The sequence below is a fragment of the Pempheris klunzingeri genome, chromosome 15 (assembly GCF_042242105.1).
Source record: "Pempheris klunzingeri isolate RE-2024b chromosome 15, fPemKlu1.hap1, whole genome shotgun sequence".
Lineage (NCBI taxonomy): Eukaryota > Metazoa > Chordata > Actinopteri > Acropomatiformes > Pempheridae > Pempheris > Pempheris klunzingeri.
In genome coordinates, this window is record NC_092026.1 from 17225017 (window position 1) to 17250314 (window position 25298).

Here is a 25298-nt window from a genome sequence, read left to right on the forward strand (position 1 = left end):
AATCACACGTTAACCTTCGGACTGAATTTGTCAGTTTTGGGCTGAAGTTGTGTACCATGACAGCTTACCTTCCTGGTCAATGGGACTTCTATTGGCACGGGGACGACTTCAGCCAGCAGGCAGCCATAAAACGCTGTCATGAAGGCAGCGGGGTCGTTGTTTGGGAAGACCAGCGCCACCTAATGGCAGAAGGAGACATCAGAAACGAGTTAGAGGGGAGAGGTGAGAAGTATTCCTAGAAAGTCATATAGTATAGTTACATTAACTATTGTTACACAGGATCTAGTTGGCTGCCTGGAGCCTAAATTTGTATCTAAAATGTACAGCTGGGTGACGAATAGGAAGAAAAACGATCATAAAGTGTTAAACCTCTAAAACAGTTTCCATCAAAACAGTCAGTGGACATTTTAGACCTGAAAAAAACCAAAAAACTGTGTTGTGTGTGATGCAGAAAGATGATCCGATATGGACTGTCGCCAGAGAGCCAGACGTTCAGTCTTATCACAGAAGAATAAAGCACAAATCTTTCAGGGGGCATCTGGTCAATGTCTCTCTAAGTCCTTTCCCTCGTAACTTCTCTTTTCTACCAAAAATGCTACTGTATTGCTTTCTACTCTCAATCAGTGTGCGTATCAACCATCACACTGTTTACCTTCCTTCTCCTCCATTTCTCTCCACTATCCCAGCCTCTCCTGGCTCTCTCTATTCTCTCTGTTCAGCAGCTTCTGCTCTGTTCCAGCTCATTTCACTTCAGTTCAAACAGGTTTACATGCACAGCGAGGGTACGTTTAACTGCTATAAAGGAGCAGCAAATATGAGAACAAACCTCTACATGTAACGCAAAGAACATCAGAATGATAAACTGTGAAAAACAGAAAATAAATATAGTATAAGCCAAGAAAAAAGTGTTTTTTTCACCTTTTTCCATACACCTGAAATGCACATTACCAATCTTTGGTACTGAGAAATGCTACTGAACAGCAAAATGTGCTTTTGCATTAATGCACATTTAATCCCCCATGGAATCAGCTAATGCTAAACACACTGAAGTAAATCAATTAAAAACAGGTGAAGGATTAGATTTAGTTTGACCTCTTTAACCCAAACAGCTCGTTCTGTTGAGAACAGTAACAGAATTTTAATTTTGCTTATCCTGTACATTTCACCACAGGTTTCCTCGTTGCTGAATCATCAGAAGGTCATATCTACGCCATAACACCTGAAACATATTTCCATATTTTCTCCATAACACCAAACCATCACAGCTTTTATCTCCTGCTCGGCCATGTTGGATCCAGTTTGGCTCCAGTTGCACGCTGTGATGATAGCGGTGAACTCCAGGTTAAGTGCTGCTAAATAGCTTCCATATACAAGACTAGACTGGATATGTTTGTGTGTGTGTGTGTGTGTGTGTGTGTGTGTGTGTGTGTGTGTGTGTGTGTGTGTGTAGAGGTCCAAGCTATCAGCTAAGTGCCCCTGAGTGAACAAGAGTGGTGTAATGATGCTTTGCTGGGACTAATGTTGACATGTGCAGGTCTCATTGGAGCCGTTCAGGTTTCATCTGTAGATGATACCAGTGAGAGTGGAGGGGAAATTACACTCTGTTTCTGTGTGAGAGAGTCAACAATGTCTTTCTGTGTAAACACTTTACAAAGATAAAACTGGTGGTTTATTTTCTTTCACTGAACATTAGCAAGATGACGGAGCTGATTGTGGACTTCCTCTGGATGAAGCCTCCTCTGTATCCATCCAGGGGGAGCGCGTCGAGGTGGTTCACTCCTATAAATACCCCCTGGACGACGGATTGGAGTGGACTGGGAACACACCTCTACTTCCAGCAGAGGCGACAGCTATGTCCAGACTACAAGCAAAAGCGGGCCCAAATTTGATTTTTCTTTTACTCTTATGTGTCGCAATTTTATTTTTCTCAGAACAGTGTGAACAGCACAAACCACATGGAATCTGATCACTTCAATTCTGATTTTGGCCACTGATTTGTGTGAACAGTCATATGGGATTTCGTGCAACTTCTTCGTCACTCTAGACCGATGTTCGTCTTGTGGAGAGACGCTGACAGACGGAGTTAAAAGAAGCCCCTTTACAACCCGAAAGTTTGGATAAAATCTGTTTCTGTGAAGCTGTTCACGGCACGATCCAACCAACCAACCAACCGCTGCTCCGCATCCACACACACCTTCGTACAGAAGGAGCAGCCATCGCTCCACAAAAACCCAGAATTAAAAATTTGAATCTCTCTATCCTCATCATCGTCAACTTATAAATCAAACTGTAAACGCTGACTTCAGTGGCCTCCAAGTTTACTTCCATACACCAACGTGCTGCATGTGATGTCTTTGTTATTGTTATTGTGTGCACATGACCAAGTTCAGGACTGGGACCAGTCACGTTAAAATCTGATTTACTGGCCACATTTTTTAAAATAATGTGAGCAGCCAAACAAAAATCAGGATCTGAGCGATAAATCTGAATTCAACACTGATGCTTGCAGAGTTAATGTAGCCTAAGAGGCTTCAACATCTGCAACAAGAAGCCACAGATGTTGCTAGCACCGTCTTTTATATTTCTGTGTGCAGACAGATGATAACAAGCTCAACAAGCCAGTTAGAAAGTCTATTTGAGTGGTTGGAGGAGGAGCTGAGCCGGATTCTCTGGAGGAAAACAGGATGAATGCTGACATCAGTCCAGCCAGTCGCCACCAAACTCACTTCTGCTTTGTCGCCATGTTGACATCCATCCATCCATGTGGATTTTTACACATAATATGTCCTGCCTTTGGCCTCTAACTCATTTAGAAAAACACTACCTGACATAACAATCAAGAATCAAATCAAACATGCTGTCACCCATCTGAAATTCAAACATTTCTTGGCTCTGAAAGTCAAATCACATCTACAAACCAAATCTGATTCTTCACTGGGCTCATTCCCTCAAACTGCTGTGAGCTTGTGTTTCCACGTGGAATTGCACTACAACTTCTAATGTATTTTCAGAAAACCAACAGCTTCTTTATCATTTCTTACTGTAATTAAATCTCCTCGCACGTCTAAACACTCTGTAAAACAAATTTCTGTGTTCATCCTGCAAGACATATCCCTCCCACTGTAATTTCTGTGCCTACAACCTATTATAACTTTGGTGAAATTGTGAAAAAGACCAGTTTGTAATTCACACTGAGCAGGAAGAAAAAGTACAGTAATTAAAACACACAACCTTCCGGCTGAGGTACATAAAACACACACGCGCGCGCTGGCATCGTGCCAGTCTTGACTAAGTCTCCATCCGAGTGGGAAATTGAGTTTAAAATAAAGATGAAAGAGGGAGAAGAAGAAGGAGAGCAGAGAGGCGCAGGGAGAGTCACATGACAGCAGACTCATGTGGGACTGTTACTGAACCTTTTCCACTTCAGCACGAGCGTCTGTTCATGTGTGGAGAGCTGCGTAAAGAGGCCCTGAGTGTGATGTGATGATTATACTGACAGGAGAGGAAGGAAGGAAGGAAGGACTACACGTGTGTCCGTCTGTAGAACACTGAGTAATCACCACATGTTGGGTTGCCGACAATTTTTGTCCCGAACCCAAAAACCTTGATTGTTGATGTCAGTAAACGGCTGCTTTTCTCTGAGTAACTTCAACAGTAACGGAAAGCAAAGAGACAACACAGGAAAAGGTCTGAAGTCTTTGAGTCCAGCAGAGCAGAGCGTTAAAGGGTCAGTTAACCCAAATGACCAAAAACAACACTTTCTCATTTGGTTTTGAGAGATCTGTCTCTAAAATGTCTGCTTCCATGACAATACAGGAGGATGGGAACTGAAACTGGAACTGGCATTCGTTTTAGAAGCTTAAAGCATTAATTGAACTAACAATGTGTCTCATTCAAACTGCTTTTTGCCAAAAAAATCTGTCCCTGTAGAAACTTAAAACATCAGTGGATTATCCCCACTCATTAGGATTGTTTGCACTGTTGTATCCAAAGCGCTTTATAAATGCAAGCTACCATGCAAGGCAATGATGCAATTTGGGGTCCAGTGTCTTGCTGACTTCACCTGCTCAGCCTCACCCCAAATCAGTTCCAAATTAGTGCTGCTGTCCACACTTGGTCCAGTCTGTGCTACCGTATGCAGCTCTTAGTGACAGTGTCTTTTCCCCAGTTACAGAAACAAATAGGTTGAGGTTCATTGTCTTGTCCAAGGACACTTCGACATGCAGACTGGAGTATTTGACTGAAGTCCAGCTCTTGAGCCTCAAGTTGGGATATCACTCTAACCTTTTGCCCCCAATTTTTGTTTCTGTTTTTCTCTTCTCTTTTACTCACCCGGTCTCCAGGTCTGACCAGTGGTTCCTGTTTGGTTCCCAGTTTGTGCAGCAGGTTGTAGGCCACCTTCACACTTCTGGACCACAGTTTTCCTAAAGCCAGACACATAGAATTATTATTATTATACCATACAAAGTGCACAGGGAGGTAATATGAAACCAGTTTTCTTTGTAGAAGGTTTAAAATGACTCCAGAAGTCCAGGATACAGGATAATTTATAAAAAAGGTTGATTGTCAGGCAGCTGTTTGGTGTCTTATGAAAAGAACAATTTGTTGGACTTTTTTCTTAGGCTTGTACAGTGGAACAAAGGATGGCAACATGAGCTCCCATATGCAAGAAATTACTGCACTGACATGACACTCAGTGTTAAAACACATTATTTCACCTTGCGGGTGAACTAGCATGGAGATGATCACATAGATTTCATAACATCTGGCAAACCAACCCCCCTGTCATGGCTGCGGTATAATTGGATCCATGTTCAGTGATACTTTACACAGAGAGACAAAACCACAGCACATGGGAGGAAGTCATATAGGACACATCAGTATATAATTACAGTGATAAACAGTTTCGGCATGTTGATGAATGTATTTAGTTTTTATTTCAGTGCTCAAGCATCTTTAGGCAATGAGGGCCAACCCTTTTTTAAAAGAGCAAACTAAAAAGTTTAAGAAGCAATTTGAGGAATCTTTTCACTTCATAGGAGGTGTTTATCAGAATAGCGGCTGCTTTATATATCACCCTGTATATATTAAGTGAAATAATGTTATCAGATCTTTCTGATCAGTTTTCATTTCACCTGCCAGGCGCAGCCGACTCTGTTCATTAACGCCGTAACTCACAACAATAGAATCAATTTCCATCCTTTGCTTTTTTTTCCTAATTCAGATTGGCAGCCGCAGATATTATGCATGAGCAATCCAGCGTGAATTCCTTGTTGTTTCTCACACTAAATTAGGTTTTTCTGATGTTTGTCAGAGCTAATGAATTGGAGGACAGGAGAGCTCTGGGATCCCATGAGGAAAATTGACAGTTAGGAGACAAAAACAAAGCAAACAGTGACTCACTTACAGTAAATGTGACTAAGCTTTATAAAAGGTGTTATCAAAATCAAAAAAAGAAAATAATTACTGAACTGTCAAAAGTCTGCCTAGCAACTGCTAGATGTGCCATGTTTGTGTCCAACTTTAACTCCTTTTAGCTCTGCTTTGGCCTCTACCAACCCCTGACAAAAGTCTGAATTCTCCACTGTGTTCAGTAGCATGTTGCTAAGTTTGTCTGTGGGCTGTTTGTTGCTTTGCAGGAAGTGTGCAGTGAGATTATCAGAGCTTTTTCACTCAAAAAAAGCTGCCTGTTGCTGCTGGAAATGATGAGAGCTGTGAGACTGAATCACGACAGTAAAGCTTCGAGCTGTAAAAAACAAACCAACTGAGAGTCACTATAAAGCACCTACAAACTGGGCCCTTTTATATTATAAGTGATCATTAGATTCACCTTTAACATAAAAATAAACTAGTGCAGCTTTAAGTTTGTTACAGTACTTCACTCCCTTCATATGCTGTTTTCGTTCAGGCCCACAGTCCCTACAGGAATGTGCTGCTGAGTTCAGCCTGATTCACTAAAACCTGCTGTCAGAGTGATGAGTAAGGCAACAGAACAGCATCGACGTATCCTGAGCTTCTGGTCCCGTCTCAGAGCAGAGCAGCACGTCATCCACGTCGCATTTTAAAGTCTGAACTGAGGCGATCCTGTTAATCCATGGATCAACATGTGCATATAAAATGTAAATCAGCTGACTCAGTGCTGCCTCTGTCATGCACTCTTTGAGTCAAGAAGAGTTTGCCGTTCCTCCAGGTTTACACGCGCACCGTGCAAAGCTGCTCTGCCTCAACCGGAGCAATCTGTGGCAGTTAGACTGAAAACAAGTCAAACTCAAAGCATCGGAACTCGGTGCTTCACGTTGGTTGGCAATGATTTTGACGTGTGACCCTTTAAAGCGAAACAATACCTGCTCATGTGAATAGTCTTTAGAGGCCTTAAATGGTGAAACTGCCGTATTTTACCACACAAAAGCAAAGATTGTTGAATATTTTGACAAAATACACAGTTTGTCGTGTGTAGCTTCGACCTTCTCATGACCTCTCAGATTGATCCTATAACACCCTGGGAGTTAACACACAAAGGTTATGAACCACCGCTCTGCAGGTTGCTGATGCCAAATTGCTTTTGAGGGATTTGATGCTGATCATGTAAAAGCAGGTTAAAGCTCACTAGGTTACAAGGACAGTTATGAGTAATGAGGCGTTTTTGAACTGGAGGAACTTTTTGATAGTTCTATGAGCATTTGGAGAACCCGGTCTCTTTTTATCGTGTCCACACTGCGAGAACTGGGAATGACCGTAGTTCTTAGGACATCGTTTTGAGGGATTTTTCAGGTCCTACTTCAGAGCAGAACCTCTCCCAGTATCAGAGAAACCTTGCGTGACTTAAGTATACAGTGATTACGTTAGCTGTGTAAAGAACAAACAGTACAAATTACAAACGACAGCTTGCAACAAAACAAAAAGAGAAGAAAACATGGCAGAGACATGGACCAGTGACAGTCCAGGCTACACAGAGCATATATGGGAGAAACACAACGCGATTTTGACTCATCCAGGCGTGACGTTGCTGTACAAACCACTGGACAGCTTACGTCACTTCAGTGTTCCTATATGGTGGTGCAAATGCAGAAAACAAGCCCTTAATGGTACGTAGTTCACAGGGGAGCTCCCTGGTGGGCAATTCATCTCAAACTGGAAATATGCATGAATCCATGGAAGTTCATATTTTCTGTGTAGGTGCACAGGAGCTACTGCAGTGACCTTGAATCACTTTTTGGATGAAAAAGGTTTGCGATGTCTGGTTCAAGGGCTGAGAGACATCTCAGAGGTAATAGTGGGCACCCTGGAGGTGACAACCAGCCATCCTCCAGCTGGAGAACATTTCAGACAATCAGAGGAGAGGACTCCCGCCAGCATGTTAGAAAGTATCTCTCCTGCAGAGTCCAAATCAGAGAGCAGCAGCTCCAGATTTAATCAGCAGCATTTTGTCTTAGGAAACCAAGGAGAGGGGAAGCAAACTGTCCAGTCATCTAGCTAAATTTGATTTCAAAGGGTACTTTTGCTCTGAAATGAGAAATCCACCATTTGAGAGCTACATTCAGAAAATGACAAAACTGTCTCTTTCTGAAAGACAGTGACAAAAAGGATAACACATCTCTGCAGTGGAGCAATATTTCACACTGACTGATGGATTTCACTTCGTTGCTCTTTTCATTCCAGATGCATTTATGGATTTTTTGGGGCTTTAATAGACTGTTTTAACTTTGGTTGTTGTTAGATATCAGCCTGTCTCCAGAGCAGTGACTTGATAACGTCTCCAACTCTCCGAGAGGTGACTATGACTCCCTCCCTCGGATCCATTATCCAGTCGATTTGAAATCCTGCTCAACTACAATGACAATAGTACACCTGTTCTAGGTGGACTATATATGTGTCTGACTTCTGCCTTTGTCCACTGATGAATACCCTGGAGTTGATGATTATAAAAGATTCTGTTCGCAGCTCCTGTCAGGCAGGATTTCTAGTTTACATGAAAACACCTCAAACAAAAGCATATGCACACGCAAAGGATAATCAAAGAAGGAGATCAAAACACAGCACACATAGTCTGAAAAGTTCATGTGTCCTCCACATGCTGGACAGAAATCAAAATGTCTTAACCGACGCAGTGATTTGCTGATAAATAACATCAGCCGTGCTGTTTACAGGATCAAAGCTCTCTGAGACACTGTTGGCTCGTCTGAAACTTTTCTTTATGAGGAGAAATACGTTTCTCTCCTGCCAATTACGTGGGGTTATCTGCAGTGCAGCGTGGTGAGGGTTGAGTTTAAGGACAGCGGGAGAATTCGGTATCATGAATTCTCTCTGTTCTCCAGGGGGGACGGAGGACGGCTCGACAGGAAGAAACAAAACAAGTTTGTCCTTGTCGGCCGACATCAAAGGGAGAACGCCACAGGAATGAGAGATAAAGGAAGGTACTGAGAGAGAGATGGAGAGAGATGGAGAGAGATGGAGATTTAGATCCAGCACTGCACACCACACACACACACACACCACACACACACACAGTCTCACCATGTTGTTGTCTCTCTGGTGGAGGCCTCCTGAGCGCTGGCTGAAGACATTTCACAGTCTGGTGAGCACTCATATCGCCTCATCATCAGCTGAGAGCTCACTCACAAATCAGTGTATCTGCTTACACCACACACACACACACTCTACGCCTATTTGAAGAAAGTTGATGCTCACGGGACAAAGTTGTGGCCCGTTCACGTTAATCCTCTGAGGTCTGTGTGTGACTGTGTGGTAGGAATACATGTAAATGAAACCAGCGTCGACAGCGGTGGGAAGTAGCTGCGTACTTTACAAGTACTGGACTTGAAATTCTAAATTTTGAGACTTTCTTCTTTTCCTGTACGACATTTCAGAGGGAATTATCGTTTTGTACTTTTTACTTCATTTATCTGACAGCTGGAGTGACTAAGGCCTGTTTCAGTACTGAGCTGCTCTCCCAACAATCACCTGTGAAACATGACGCTGCCGCCATTTGTCATCTGTGTGTAAAAAAACTCTTATACTTTTTGTGAAATCTCTTATGTCAGTGGTCTTTATTTCCATCATCCTGTTTTTTTGTCTTTCCATTATTTTCTTTCATCCTCTTTTCCTTTCTTCTTTCCTTAATATCTATTTTTCATTTCCTTCCTTTTTCTGTTTCCCCCTTCATCTTCATCTGCCCTCCTTATTCTTTTCTTGTTACGTTTCCATTACATGCTCTTTTTTCCTTCCTCATTGTTCTTCTTTATTTTCTTGCTGAATCTGATTCCCCCTTTTTATTTCCATCCTTCCTGTTTTCTTTCTTCTTTTCAGGCTATTTTGTCACCTTTTTTGAAATTTCCTTCTTTCCTTGTTGCTATTATTCCCTTTCTCTCCCTTCTTCTTTAACAGTGACAAAGCAACATTAAAAACAGCTCCAAGTGGATGATGAAAACAGTGAAAGACTGATGAAAGCATCGGGAAAAAGCAGCAAATGGAGACCAAGAATGAAAGTCCACGCTCCAATATGCTTTTCTTCACAATGAATATGTTATACTTGATACTTGGTTACATTTTACTTCCTTACTTACTATTTTATACCATCATTCTGGGTTTACTGTAGTTTTAAGTAGAGGATGGGAGTACTTCTCTAAACCTCTGTGTTGAAATGTGTGTGCACGCCTGTGTGATGTATATGTGTGTGTTTGCATGTCTGGTTTCCTCCTGGTGTCACTTCATTCTCTCTGCTGTGCAGCAGGGAGGTCCGACTCTAAATTCACGAGGACCTGAGAGAAGCAGCTCTGCTCACTGCGGCAAAATCCCTTTACACCCTCCGGACCCGAAGCCATTTTCTCCGCTGCCGTTTGGGAGATGAATAACTCGGATCTGCAGCCTCCAGCTGCTGAACAAAAAAGCGTGGAGGTGAAGTGTGGCGTGAACCTGTGGAAAGGACGGATTCAGACGCAGTGGATGTGTTTGGGCAGCCGGGACGGCGGCAGCGCTGCAGGCGAGGCGGGTGATACACATTTCGGATGATCTGCTGTGTCTTTATATTCTCACTTCTGGCTGCGAAAGACTTATTTTCTTCCATGCCTGCTTTGTTTTCTGATAGATTCAAGACTAAAAGTAAATTTATACTTCTGTTTGAGGCAGTCAAGCTGTAGCAGCCTCTGCTGTGGGAATTTATAGTTATAGCCAGACTTCACCTGTTGATAGCAGTATTAATAACCACAACTAGAAGTGATGATGGCAGATACTCTGTGGCATAAATGTATTTTTTGTATTTATTTATTCATTACTGAGCCTTTCTTTAACTTGCTTGGTAGTCTCTTGTCGTAAAGGTTCTCACAGGTACCTTATAACCGAGACCCGACCCAGAGCCCAACTTCAGGCCGGGACTAATGCTGCATTCACATGAATTCAGGCAGACCGCAGGCAGCAAACAGACATTATTTTAGTGGACCAGAGCAGGACTGTCAGCTGAGAATATTGGCAAATGGAAGACAACATTGTCCAGAGTTAAAATATTTTAACTTATCGCCATCGTCTGTGACAGAATTCACAACCAGATGTTAACTAAGTCCCTCACACAAGGAGAAAACATGGAATAAAGCACAATATATGGATATAATATATGGGCCATGGGGGCAGTCGATTGATTCGGGGTGTTAAGATGAAGCCTGGTCTCTGTAAAGATGTGGGAACAGTTCAGTCTCTGATCTTTCATTGCTTAGGCAGTCTGAGGCCCATTTCACCCAGTCAACCTTCCTGCAAGCGGACATTAACGAGGATCTTAGTTAGCAGCTGGGTTAGCTTGGCTCTTATCCGGCTCTCTCTCTCCAATATTACTGTATCTTTAATTGAAATGCACATCTCTAAACGCTATATTACTGCATGATATAATAATGCAAGGCATGCAATAATTCTATTATAGATAGATCGATGCTCTGATGTGTGATTTATTTTTTAGAAGAAGAGCATGTCAGCTCTGGCGTGGCCTGTGATGTAGCCATTAAGGCTTCATTTGATGGCTCCGCTGCCTCCCTCCTCAGGGCAGAGGTACTAATCAAGCTCTTTTTCATTCGGTTCTTTAAGCAAAGAAAGGAGCCGTCAGATGTCAGCATCTCTGCAAAACATTTCACTTAAGGATCCAAACTTAACGTCTGAAACAGTTTCAGACATGCCTGGTTGAAAAAAAAAACTATTTAGGACAGAAAGAATCTACAATCAACGCCCATATTATTGCAGTAAAAAGGTCTTTAGATACATGTAAATGACTGAACTATGGAGTGAAGAGTGAAATCCTCCCGTCCTGAGCACAAAAGTTTGGTTTGACCTACAAAGATTGTCCTGTAAGTCACTCAGAAAATAATGTATTTAAAAACATATTCTGGCCTTTGGGATGAAAAACATTCCCTCCCTGTGTAGCAGAGCAGCTTTCTTAAAAGTGTCTTTTTCACACTTTGCTAATGTGCTTAGCGCTCTGCCAGGCTGCCATTAGTGGAATTATGTTCACACAGCGGGTGTTAAACATTGTTTGGCTCTTCAGTTAATCAGCCTGTGTGCTAAGTGTGCTTAAAAAAAAAAGGGGAACTAATTCAAAGAAAAACCCCATATGTATTCATATAGTACAACAGCAATCTTTAGTGGTGATCTGGTAGCTGCGGCAGCATATTGAGAACTGATTGGCTATGATGACTGATTTGGGGTGAAGGGAGGTCATGTGGGCTGTCACACGTTTGTTTATGCGTAAAAACAATTATTTTTCATGATGCATAAATTTCAGTGTAGTAACGTCAACAGCACCAAGAAATACTGGAAGCATTCATACTGACTGTTGACAGAAAATCAGTTAAATTACAGTCACGGATCACGACTTTGATTCATATATTTGATCAACATTAATTCCACTCATCAAACACAGTCGCAATTCAACCAACTGCATGTCTAATTAATCCATTTCTGATTTAACAACTAGAAAAACAGGAAAAACGGATGGAGGTCCTGATGCCATTTTTATGGCACAGACACACACACACACACACACACATTCAGACACACACACACACACAAACACAGCTAGATTACTGAAAACAAGTCAAGTAGCAGATTTGTGATCATGCTTCATATTTTCTGATTTTATAATTCCTAATTTCAACCAAATCTATTTTATTCAGATGAAGTTCTTGTGCAGCTGCTGTTTCTGGTTGGTCAACATTTGAGAAATGTTGCTTCTTTTTTGAATTTTTGAAGAATATGCTTAAATATTTCAAAGGAATTCATCAAAGAAGCACTGTTTTGAAAAATACCAAGTGAAACTCGTCTTTAAAATCCATATATTTCAACATTCTCCTTCAGCTGCCTAACAAATCCCAAAATGTGGCATTAAGGGAGTTTATTTTTGGAAATGGAACTGCAAAGCTCCAACAATTCACTGGTCTCACAAGAGAAGTCCTACGTTAGAGAGAAACAAATGACAGTGGACATGTGTCCTTCCTGACCTGAGCTGAGGCTTTTCTTACCGTATGTGAGCACGTAGAGCGGCTTCCCATTGGTGTCCATGGTGGTGAGACAGGGGGCCTTCGGGGAGATGGTGCCCCACCTCTGCAGGGCCGCCTCCAGAGACGGGGGCCAGTTGGTCACCACGCCCAGCTGCTCGCCCCGCATGGCCACCATCTGGGCCCCCTCCGCCTTGGGCTGGTTGGGGTCTGGCTGCTGAACTGTAGGAGGACAGTAGAATGAGAGACTTAACAATTTTATGTGTTGTTGACCAAAGGACAAGATGTTTATACATAAGAGGTGCACTCTGAAAACATGAACAATAATGAAATATTATTTGTGCATGTTATTCTCATGGGCCAGCGGTTCAGGGAAAACCAGAGCAAGACTTTCTCCTGGATGAGTCGATCACTGTTTGTCACTGTACGCCCAGAAACCATGGAACACACTACCTGCAGATACCAGGTAAGCCAGCTCACTGATTATTTTTATAAAAGCTAAAAACTTATCTTTGCACTTTAACTCGCTCTGCTTCGTTCAGGCCTGAAATTCCATTTGCACTTTGCTTTGCACTGATGCCCCCGGAAAATCAAACTTTACTTGATTTTATGCAGCTTCTGTACTGTTTATTTTTACTTGTTTTCATTCATTTTGTTATTTGTGTTTCCAATAAGTTGATCTTCCATTCTATATCATGCATTCTATGTATTCTATTTTGATGATTTTAATTTGTTTTTATGTTGATTATATGTCTGTTTCATGCATGTAATTTCCTTGTTGTAAAGCATTTTGTGTATGAAAGCAAAAATCAAGTTTTGTTATTACTATCATTATTATTATTACTATTGTCATTATTAGTAGTAGTAGAATGCAATTTTTTTTAAAAGCTACTTAAAAGCTAAATATCGTCAGATGATCCCTGTTGAGTTCTTACAGGAATGTTTACCTGAATACAACCACAGCCTGCTAAAAACTGATCGTTCAAGACAACTTGGACAACAAACGGAAACTTGAATGCTTCTGATACCATCTTGTCTCTTGCCTGAATTATTTTGCATTAATACGCAGATATCTGTTAATAGAGATCAGCGTGTATGTACACACGCTCATAAAAGGAGTTGGTCTAGAGTCTATTCGTTTTTACAACCTCGTCATCATCATTTTAGCAAATTTACTGTGTTATGCTTCTGTTGTTGAGTCGGATTCTTTGATACTCCCTTTTTGTGGCACACTGAACTAAGCTTAGTCTTTCCAACATTTGCTATTCATGCTTAAATTCTGAATTCACTTCTGGCTCGGCAGCTTTTGATGCTGGAAACAAAAAGAAAAATTAATCAGTTAGACTCTTTCTATTTATTTATGAACAGTATGACGTCTATTATTGATCCTTTAGCTGACACACAAAACTTAAATCTTCAGAAACAAAGTACATCATAAGTGAACGTAACTATTTGACAAGACAGGCCAGTTAAGGGTATATTTTACCACCGAGACCTCGGACAAATCTCCTCAAATCTCTGTAATTCACAGAGCCAAAGCCAAACCAATTAACAGTATGAACAAAATAGATGACTCATCTTGCTCACTACCTGCTTTTCATCTTTGTGGTGTCTGAATTTTGATGATGATGGCTGTCTGAATGTTGTCTGAATACACAAAATGTACGTAATTGTTTATTAAAATGTGTGATTTCTGTGTTGGACCCCAGGAACACTACCTGGCATCATGGCGTACGCTAATGGAGATCCTAATAAATGCAAAAATTCAAAAAAAAAAGTCAAAGTTATGTTACTCTTATCTGGTCCTGACATTTTAAATCAATCAGCACTTTGGCTGAATTCCCACTGAAAATTAATGAAACATTGTGAAACACACATTCAGTGCAGAATTGATGCTCAGAAACACAGATAGATGAGGAGGATGAACAGAGCATGAACCACAGCAGCTGCCTGTAGTTGTAGGAAAAATCCATTCAGAGAATCCAAAGTAATGTACTACGTAGTTCAAGAGCTAAAACTTGCAAATACTCTGATCTCTTTGCAATCTATGGCACTGTTTCAACACTTTTTCTTCTCCTTTGTTGTGAAATACTCTTGCAGGTAGCAGCCTAACAATCAATAATCAATCACTCAACAAAATTATATAATGTAATATGACACAAAATATAAAAAGAATCAACAAATACACAAGACAAGCACAAGACAAGAACAGCTTGTTGAAAATGCTTCTAAAAAGATGCATTAGACCTAACTTCATATATTTTTCTTAATAAAGAGAGTAAGGTTATTACCCTCCAGGAGCTCCTCGAAGTCGTCAACAAAAAACTCTCTTAACGGCGGCCGCTTGGGTCTCTTCAGAGTGTTGACGAGTTGCTGAATCTTGGCTGAAACTCTGCTGCTGACTGGAACACCTGCAGAGGACGAACACACAAATATTAATGTAAGTCCAACACTGAACTCCTAATTGTGCTTTCACGGGTGCACGCGTGAAGTCGTCGCCGCTTTCAGGTTCCACGGAGCGATATCCTGAGAGTGCATCCCACTGCTTCATCTGCACAATACACACAAAAACAACCCCAAGTTGTAAATCTACATTTAAGTGTCACATCTCCTCAAGTGAGCAATCAACAGAGACCGCTGCTGAACATGACACCCGGTGATGGGGGATGTGAAAATGGCATAAGAGATGAGGTGTGGGTACAGATTGCTCTTTCATTAAGGCTGATTTTAAGACGCAGAGGCGGGATGGAAGCTTAAGTGCTGAGACCTGGATGCAAATAGATGTTTTGGCAGACTCGGCAGCCGGGTGAACTGAAGACATAACAGAGCTTTGGCAAAATGTCCGTGATGAAGCAGGTGTGTTGTAAAATTCTGTGGGGGCAGCAGGTAGTGAAAGCCTCTGGATGCAACAGTCAGGAGTTCATTTTTGGCCCCACAAAACTTTGTATTCCTGTGTGAACACATAGTAAACAAACAGAGTGAACATTTACAGGACGTTTTGCTGACTTACAATGTTCTCACTCAACAGTCTCACATGTTGGGAGTTTCTGCAAAGTCGGCCCGGTCAGATGGAAAATAGAGACCAGTTCATAAAATATGAAGAATTAAAACACAAAAAGTGTGTAGCTCAAACAACAAGAGACAAAGTGCTCCAAACAAAGATGGAAGAGCATAAAGAAACACAGTATTTGTTCTGTGCAAAAATAATGCTCTGATTTCATTAAAATCTAAAAATGATATATCTGTTACTTTCTTTATCTGATCATAACACACACATACATACATTTTGCTGGTGCACATTGAGTGCAAATTTGATTACACATTGCATATGCATTGTTTCATGGGCCTGTAATAGTTGAGAGATGCCTCCAAACACCAGAAGAATGATGCATAATCCTTAAAAGTGAATAAATTAAGATGTAAAAACTATTTGAGGGAACAACTAGAGGGAAGCAAACTAAAGTTAAATCTCTGCTCTGAGTCAAAGGTTAAACTGTAAAAAAGTCCAAACCTCTGGAAACAAAAAGGCACAAGAATTATTGTAAGCAATACAAATAGAGATACAATACAAATACAGTGATTTATAATTTCTAATAAAATCCTCTCAGTGTTTTGATAGCATCAGCTTTGTTGCGTCTCTTTTAGCCTTTAACACCCCAATAAGCTCCCATCTGTAAACTCAGGCACCTGATCTGTCGAGCTGCTTCGCTGTGAGCGGCGCTCAACATCGCCGTCCACGGCGCCATCGATCTCAGTATGATGATGGATAACTCTAAGTCTGCTGCAGCCTCATGTCCCTCCAGGAGGGAACAATGAAGCTATGAAACAAGCAAACCAGCGTCCTCAGTCACCTCTGAGGAGTCTACCTACATATCTGGATTCATCTGATCTAATTCTGAAAAACATTTAAATTATTGTTAAAAGAGCCGACTGATGCAGCCCTGAGTGACGACAAATCAGGCGACAGAAGGAGGCGTCAAATTCTGGATGCTCTGATTCGTTGTTTTGCTCAGACATGAACCATCAAGCAGAACTTACACATTGACTGTGGTGACAAAACCACCTCATGTAGAGTTTTATCACTAAAGTGAACATGATGATATGACAAATTAGATTTTTTGGACCATTATTTCCTCTCATAAGAATACAAATGAAAATGAAATAAAAATAAAGATTAATTCATGTATATAACATTTCATCTTTGGATGCAATATAATGAACATCAGGAAAACTATGAGATCTGCAAAGTTGTGAAAAAAACAATAGATATCATCAACAAATTCTGTATGTAGGCGAGGAAAGGCACAGTTAAAGCAAGTAGTGAAAGTTTCTTTTAAAACTTTCTTTTTAAAATTCCCAAGACTGCAAAACATTTTTTCCAGCAACAACTTTCTGCACATGAAACAAGAAAACACATTAATACTCCACTGGAGCAGCTGGAGTTGTGTCTTGTTTAAAGGCACCTCAGTGGCTCTTTCTTCCAGTCAGACTAGAGATTTTAAGGTTTCATGTTTTCGCAGGGAGGAGGCACACATGGATGTGCTGGTTTATCCATAAGACCCCTAACCCGGGCCTGAGGCTGAAGAGCAGACACAACAGCGAGTCTACGCTAAGTTTTGGATACAAAAACTTGCATTTAGAGTCAATAATCAGCCCTGCAGCACATAAGAAAATGTTGGTTTTTTGAACAGATATTTTACAAAAAACATAAAATCTACAGAACATCCGGAGGCAGGACTCACTCGCTGAATGGTTTGTATGACGGGTCATGTCTTATTAGGGATGTGCGTCGCTGACATCATTCAACATTAAAGAGAGCTTTTTAAAAGATATTTAATCTTCCAAACAACTGCTGTTTATACAATATGTTTAGAATTCAATGCATTGAAATCTGCATTGAATAACTGAATGGGAACCCTGCTTCAGAGACTCTTGGAAAACAGGATCCTCCCCTTCAGCCAAGCTGCCTCTTTAGATTTAAGGACGGCTCATAATTGTTTTTGTCCCCAAAAAAGATGTTGTGTTGATGCAATAAGCTCAAGTCGATGTTATAAGCCATTAACTAAGCTAGATATATTTAAGTGCTGTCACCATTAAATAAGAGAACCTTCATGTGTCAAGTTTCAAGCCATGAAAAATACAAAATAATGGGTTGCAATGAAGGAATATGGGTGTTCAGTCTCTAATAAAGTACTATAGTTATGATATATTCTAATATAGTTATTTCTGCCACCCACCAAACTCCTCTCCCAGATGATTGTCCCAGCCCTGACTCACCGTCTCCGGTCTCCATCAGCTCGGCGTTGCCATACTTGGGCGTCTGTCTCTGCGCTGTGGAACCGGCGCCCGGGGCTCTCTCCACCTGGATCCCGTCGGTGGCGGTGGCGGTGTTGTTGGTGTAGCCGGTGACATCTGGAGGGGCAGAGTGGTTCTCTGGGATGTGAGAAAACGGGGGGGATCGAGGAGGGAAGGAAGGCCTGGTTAGTTCCCTCACACACCCACACTTCCTGCTGTTAAAACATTTTTAATGGAGCCTCGTTAGACAATGTGCTACATGTCAGAGTTTAATGTTCATTGTGCGGTTCAAATGGACATCCCACTGTTATAATACATGGAAATGATTCTAAACCATTTTAGATTAGATTAGTTAGATTAGAACTTTAGAAAATGGATATTAACTGCTCATTTGTGCTGAAAATTGCAGCTATGAACACTACAGAAAGGCTTACAATTCCCTATAATTTCCCTCTGGAATGGCATTTGGCACGAACAGTTAGAGCAGAAGTTGTTGAACTGTCAGTTGAGGTTTGACGACCACAATGAGCAGAAGTTTCAGTTGCTCATGGCAACTGCTGAAACCAGCTGAGTTGTCTTTTGAAGTGTAAGTGATAAGAGCAGGTGTGTCGTTTAAGATTTCAGTGACAATATCAGTGGGCCCCGTTCAGACCTGCTGCATTAACAAACATCTTTGGTGATCGCCAGCGGACAGCTCTAACTACAGGTGTGGATGCACCCAAGTCCACCTCTGAATGTGATCTGGGCTGCATACAACCACATTGTTTTAGCAGCATATGCGCGTATGTGTCCTGAAGCACAGGAAGGATGGCCCCTGCCTTAGTGGAGGGCACATCGACAGTAAGGCGAAATTTAACTTGCTATCAGAACTAAATAAGAGAGAGAGATGATGAAACAAAAACATATGATTGGATTAATGCGCCACCGTGTCATTGGTGCAATGGAAAAAAGTTCAGGTTGCTCGTGCATCAGGCGTCAATATGAACATTAGCATTGCAGCTTCCATTGAAAAAGACTTGTATGACATGACTTTGCTGCTTCTAGTGTGAACAGAGCATAAGCGGTTAACAGTAGAGGTGGCATTTAAATGTCAGTTAAAGTATCAATGGACGAGTAAGTGCTGAAAATGCATCGGCTGATGTGTCAGTTGAACTGTAAGTCCAGAAAGCAGTTGTGGTGTCTGTTAAAATATCAGTTTAAGAGCATAACAGAAAAAGACTGACAGCAACTAGAACGACTTCAGTTTGCAGCTGAAGTGAAGTTTAATCCTCAACATACAGTTATTTATTCTCAGATGTATAAATGATAAAAGATACTCTCCAATGGACAATGTGTTAACTAACTAAACTAACTAAAATAGTTGGCTGAAAATGAAATCTATGAACCTATTTATACAAGTGGCATTTAGAAAAGGAGTAAAACTGGCTGGAAACATGCAGCTAAAACACACCGTGAGAAGTTAGACCATAAGAATCTGTGGTTGGATCATCTAACACTGACTCCCTGCAAAGGCACTTTCAGGAAAATTATGTTTGGGACTTATTGATCTGACACACTTCACAAATATACAAAGAAAATCCACCAGAACCAGCAATACAACTCCCTTCAGAATCCATCAGTCGTTTTCTCAATGATCACCGTGTCTTCACGAATCTCTCGTCTCAAACCCGCCGCCACAAACCGCGACGCCTGCCTTTCTCTGAGGAAAAAATAACTCCATTTCCATCAACACCCACACCTTAACATTCGTTTTTAGGTCGTTTCTCCCCCTATTTTTGTGCTACATTTATATTGTGCTTCAGCCTATCTGGTGCGCCTGATGTTTCAAAGCTGCCACCATGCCTCAAATGTTTCACATTTACCTCTTTCATGAGGCTCAGCTGCTGTTCGACAACATCAAACGGTGTTTACTGTTCTGCCCGGGGGATTCTTTACTTTGAGTGGTCGGACCATGAAATGATGTAGGAAGAAAGATGTGTGGTGAATCTAAATAGGGACGTGTGGTGGCCATGTCCTTTAATGTCCCTTTGTGTTCGGTCTGAAATCTCGATAACTTCAATGTCAGTAAATGTTGTATTTATAGTGGGTGTCATTTACTGTGGGCTACTGCTGCGTAAATGTTACTAGCATGTGGAAAGATTGAGCTGATATTCTCAGGTTTTAGGGTTCTTTAAGGTCCAACATGATCAGTTTTGCTTTTTAGGGCTTTGGATATTTGGGAAACCCTTTCAAACTTCTGGTTAATTGTTCCCTGCAGGTCAGAAGTCAAGTTTAGATGTGGGTCAAATGAGGATTAAAAATGCCTTCCAAGGGAAAATGTGCATGGACATGGGAAGTGGTGAAGATCACATGCTACTGTAGGTGCCTGACAACAAAAATGGATCTCGCCTTATCCAGTTTTCCAAAAATATTTAATTATGTTGGGTTTCTTTTGCACTGCAATGTCATGAATAATAAGAAGAAGTAAATACTAGTCAACTTTAAGGACAACATGCTGAAAAATGTTTGGGCCATTGTACTGTCCTGAAAACTAACTGCATAATAGAACTCATGCATGACGACGTCTTTCACAGTTGAGATAAAGAAAACTTGATCAAAGATAAGATGAACTTCGATCTATAAATGAATAAGAAATAGCAGGGGAAGAACATAATTTGGTCAAAGTGAGAGGAGGGTTTTAATGACAAAGATAACTAAGTTGAGATACATATATATTTGTGGAAATCAAGAGTGAACGATATCTCTTTGTTTTATGCTACTTCTAATCATCCTGTGAGAAAATGGACGCTGGCAGAGGTCACCATTTTAGGTGGTTTAAAGGCGAACCCTCGCCTCCCCAGCACTCTCTTATTTCCTCTCTGCTTCCCACATGGAGCTCTGCTGCTTAAGTGAAGGACCTGAAGATAAAGGGCATCAAACTACTTCAGCCCCCTGCGCTTCACAGCATGAAGGCTCCTGCAGTGAAAAGGCAGCAGAGCAAGTTACATTTGAATGCTTTTATTCTGAAGTGCTGCTCCAGTATACAGAGAAACGACTCCATCATCAGGCTGTAATTGAATCTACTAATGATTACTTCTCTAAAAAACAAGCTATTTGATAAGCATGAAGGGTATTTAAATGACTCCAAAGGCAGAAGTGACCTCATTACACCATGTACCTTCTTTTAAAAAATGTTGTTGGGGTTTAATTTCTTATTTTGAAATGAGCGAATGAATTTCATTTATATAGTGGAAGTTTTCATCCGACGAGAACCTTCAGTGTTCCCTTTTTTTTGTCATGGATATTTTGATATTTTGATGGCTGTTCCTGGAGGGATGTTGACTGAAGTACAGGAAAGTCTTCATTGACACACAGGAGGCATTGCCATGTTGTAACAAGAAAGGGACGAACGCACACTGTTGTCAAGTGTGATAACATTAATATTTCTACATTAATATTCTACATTAATACTGATGGGCCCAAAACCATGAAAAACAGCCACAGACAAGAGAACAAAAAAGCATGAGGAAATATAGTGTGGATTTCATGCTTTCATTCCTTACTGTAATGCCCGTTACTGCTGCTGTTACTATATCTAATCAAATTTAGTTCCAACTCTCACAACCAGAAGTGACCCGAGTTAAACTTCAGTTCAGTATCTAAAAAAAAGAAAACCACCAAAATACCAGCAATAAAACAAAAATGTATTTTTGTTCTGATCTCCATATTAAGACTCAGAGATGAGTGTTTTTATACGGACAGTTACGCAGTATGATTTAAATGCAGACATATGTGCCATATTGAGTTATTTAATTCACCTTAATTCACACGAAAAATTTGACTTTCATGCCATATTGGCGTAAAGAAAATTAGATGGTAGACTAGTAAGTCTTGTGTTCTACGCAGTAAAATTACTGTTTTTGTCAGTGGAGTCTGGTGCCTTTGATGTGAGCAAAGAGAAACAGGGAACAGCTTCTGTTTCCTGTCAGAAAAGGCTGTGTGACGGCAATGTAAAGTGGTGACAATATTCTGAATACGACATAAACTTAAACCGATGATGATCCATCCACAGCAGTACATTGCAGTTCTTGTAAGAGGATATGTACCTCATACAACCCTACTTCAAATAATCCAAATTATCCTTCTTCTTTTGAAAATAGCAAACTAATCTGACTTCTGTGGCTTCATTTCTTCCATTTGTGCTATTTAAAAATATCATGTATTCACCACATTTGTTGTCTACAGCTCTATGACTTGGCCTTCTTTTATGAAATCTGCAACGAACTAACGTGTTTTTGATGCACAGGGATGACTTTGTTCTCCTCGATTCATACCAAGAACGCTGACTAAAAAGGAACCGAGCATAGTGTGAGAGAGAAAAAGAAAAATATAGTAGGAGAAAAACAGATAAGGGGAGAGTGAGGGAGATGATTCCTAGCAAAGGACCGAGCCAAAGCCAGTGAGACCTAACAGAATTCTTTATCCGGACATGGACTGCATATCAATACTGCAGCACACGGTACAGGCATGCTAATTACTGTAGCGCGCTGTACAGTCCGTCTCTGCAACATCTGGGCTGTCTATTTGAGCTACACTGAACTAGACATGCACTCTCTGAAGTCTGGTGTTGTTTATCTGTCTGGGAATATGTGTGAGCGTGTGTGCATGCTTATCTATGTGTGTATGTATGTGTGTGTGTGTACATGCGTGAGTGTCCTGTGACCTCATCGCAATGTATTTATGATGATGCGTGACAGGGAGGATTATCAGGAGGAAGATGATGATGAATGTCTGGTTCGCTGCTAGAATACCAATCAGGCCGGCTGAGGGAGCTGATTCAGGGACGGGACACTTCCATCTGCCCCACATGGGTCAAAGAGGGTTGAAGATACTGTGGCTCAAAGGTCATATGTTCAAGCATTGAGTTGAATTGTTGAAGCATTTGAGTCAGCCAATTAACCCTTCAGAGTCTGGGGTAAAACGGCGTTTTTTACTACTTTTCATTTTACCTTTGTGTTTCCCATTAAAATTGCTTAGCTTGCCTTTCTTTGTGTCTTTCTTTTCAGCACAACCTCACCTATGTGATTCTACAAGTATTTATTTATTTTGACATAATATATGGACACACTGTATATAAAAGTGCAAAAGAAACCCAAAATCCAAGTAGGAACTAGTTGGATCTTTGGAGGAGCGGGGGTCTGCGCGGACACCTCCTCTCGTTCGTCTTCACGCGCAGCATCCACTTCATCCTCTGAAAGGAGTCTTCCTCAGAATCAGAACGTTCTTCCCCAGATTCAGCATCTTCTAACTCGTAGAAGAGCTGTAGTGCGCGACTTCGGCTCTTCATAAATTTAGTCTTAATAGGCCGATCGACAAAATTCAAACACTTGTAAAAAGTTTGAAGTGTCTGCTTTCCAACAGTCTTTGAATTGAGCACCTGCGTGCTTGTGTCACAGCTTTACGTTTTCAAACGTGCGACATGTGACTTTGACGCCGTGTGGCGGCCCTAGACTCCGAAGGGTTAAGAGGCATTTTCTTGACAAGCACGCAAATAATGACTGATCTCCAGGACAACATCAGCACTGGTCATTGTGTAAGACTGCGGGGAGAAAGCGGGGACGTTCTGGGCTTACAGTGATATTTACCGAACCTTATACCAGTACTGATTAAAAGTTCATTGTTAAACAAAACTAAACTTTCATGTCAGAATTTAATAAAAACTCCTCAAAGTGCTTAGAAAAACGATATATGGGCAAACCTCAAAAAACATGAGTTTTTTCTCATCAAAATCAAGAGTCAAGTGTGTCTGCTCCATGAACTTTAACAGTTCTTCATTAAAATGTAACTAGTTGCTTTGTTATTTATGTGCATGTATATGTATTTATATATGTCTTTGAGTACGTTTCATTTATTTAATGTTCTCTTTTATGAGTCACTTCATGGTTACACTTCCTACAAAGTTAATGTGAAAACTGGAACTAAAAGGTAACAACATATCACGGTGGTGTTATCTATTTATTTTTTTAGTTCGTTTAGTTTTTTATCAGTTCGTTATTTTAAACCTAAACTTAACTGGACAGGGGGTAGATTAAAACATTCTTATATACAAAATGCAGAGATGACCAACTTTGTCATTTAGGCATACTGTCTTATCCTTAAACCTTTCATAGTATAATCAAACTCTAAAACATTTTACATCATGTTAATCCAGCAATATCAGATGCTTGTGCTGGTGTGTCTGCATTCTTCTGCAAATACACCGTAAAAATGCTTGTTACTGAAATTACTGCAATGCAGAAAAGAGAGAAGATGTCGGAGGAGACGGTGTGATTGACCACTGAACTGTTCGAGACAGAACGAGGATGAATTTTCTGTGCCTGTAGAGAGAAATGGACGCTCTGCTACCAACCAATCTACGGCGTAGATTCAACACAGAAGTATAAATCGGGCTTAAGCGGGAAATCTGAGCTCCATGGATGATGTTGGAAACGGTCCAATTGTCTCTATGAAATCACAGAATTACAATATTTCTTTCAGATTCATAGTTTAGGTAGATTTCCAGCTCCGAGACACAAAAAGTGCCCACATACCGGTAGAAAAACTCTAGCTGTGTCACAGCAGTTGTTCCATTATTCACCATCAGCGGAGCAGCTCCAGGAATGACATCACCACTACAGTCAGTCAGTCTCTCAGCTTCTTCAGCTTAAAGAGAGACCTCTCACTAAGTCACAAACAAAAGCCGAGCAGCACAATAGAAAGAACAAACTGTACAGCAGGGGGGTTGTAAGAATAACACATTAGTGCTACAGTGTAGAAAATATGTTGACGACACTCTTTTTGATCTGGGGAGAGAGTGCTACCAACTGCTGTTTGGGAACGACACATTTCTGAGCTGCCGCCACTATCGGCAGGATGACATAATGTGTGAGCGCCTTCCAGATCTGCAACAACAAAAATACTGTTTACTACTTTATTTACATGCTATATGTTGGTATGTGCTACAGTTTTTAGTCACAATAATAACTTGGTTAGGTTTAGAGAAGAGACAACAGTCCACTGCAGTGCAAAAGTTTGAACTAAAACATGGAGTCCTTAACAAGAGCAGAAAAGATTTGCTTATATCACGTTCAATACCTGGACTCTGACACAACTTTTCCACTTTTCCTAGCACTTTGGATTGCCTTGTTGTTGAAAGAGCCAAACAAATGAATGTATCATGCATTGAATTTAAATCTTCATCCAGACAACCAGTAATCTTTAGGAGGAGAAACTGGGATTCAAGAGAAAGACGAAAGGATTTACAAAACTACTTAAAGTCAAGAAAGTTAATGAAGGTAGAAAACCTCAAACTTCCATCTCACTCATGACGACCCTGCAGAGAAAACGTCCCTCACATCAGCATTACGAGACACCTGATGAATAACATCCAGGAACTGTGTGTTGCTCCCAAACTGCTGAACTGTTTATTCCTCAGAGTCCTCCCAGTATTCCCCTGGCAGACACACAGCGCTGACACAGAGGCTAAACCACAGTGCGACCCCAGCGGACTTATCC

At 40.9% G+C, this 25298-nt stretch overlaps 1 protein-coding gene across 1 annotated transcript in view; it reads right to left on the reverse strand.

The window, feature by feature from the left end:
• The window catches only part of LOC139213851 (disco-interacting protein 2 homolog C-like), a 204915-nt gene that overhangs the window by 44970 nt on the left and 134647 nt on the right, over positions 1-25298 (reverse strand). The window contains exons 6-10 of the mRNA XM_070844515.1: positions 17748-17903; positions 14762-14881; positions 12495-12692; positions 4333-4424; positions 69-179 (exon numbers count right to left, since the gene is read on the reverse strand). Of these exons, the coding sequence (XP_070700616.1) occupies positions 69-179; positions 4333-4424; positions 12495-12692; positions 14762-14881; positions 17748-17903 (677 nt within the window). The remainder of the gene's footprint in view (positions 1-68; positions 180-4332; positions 4425-12494; positions 12693-14761; positions 14882-17747; positions 17904-25298) is intronic.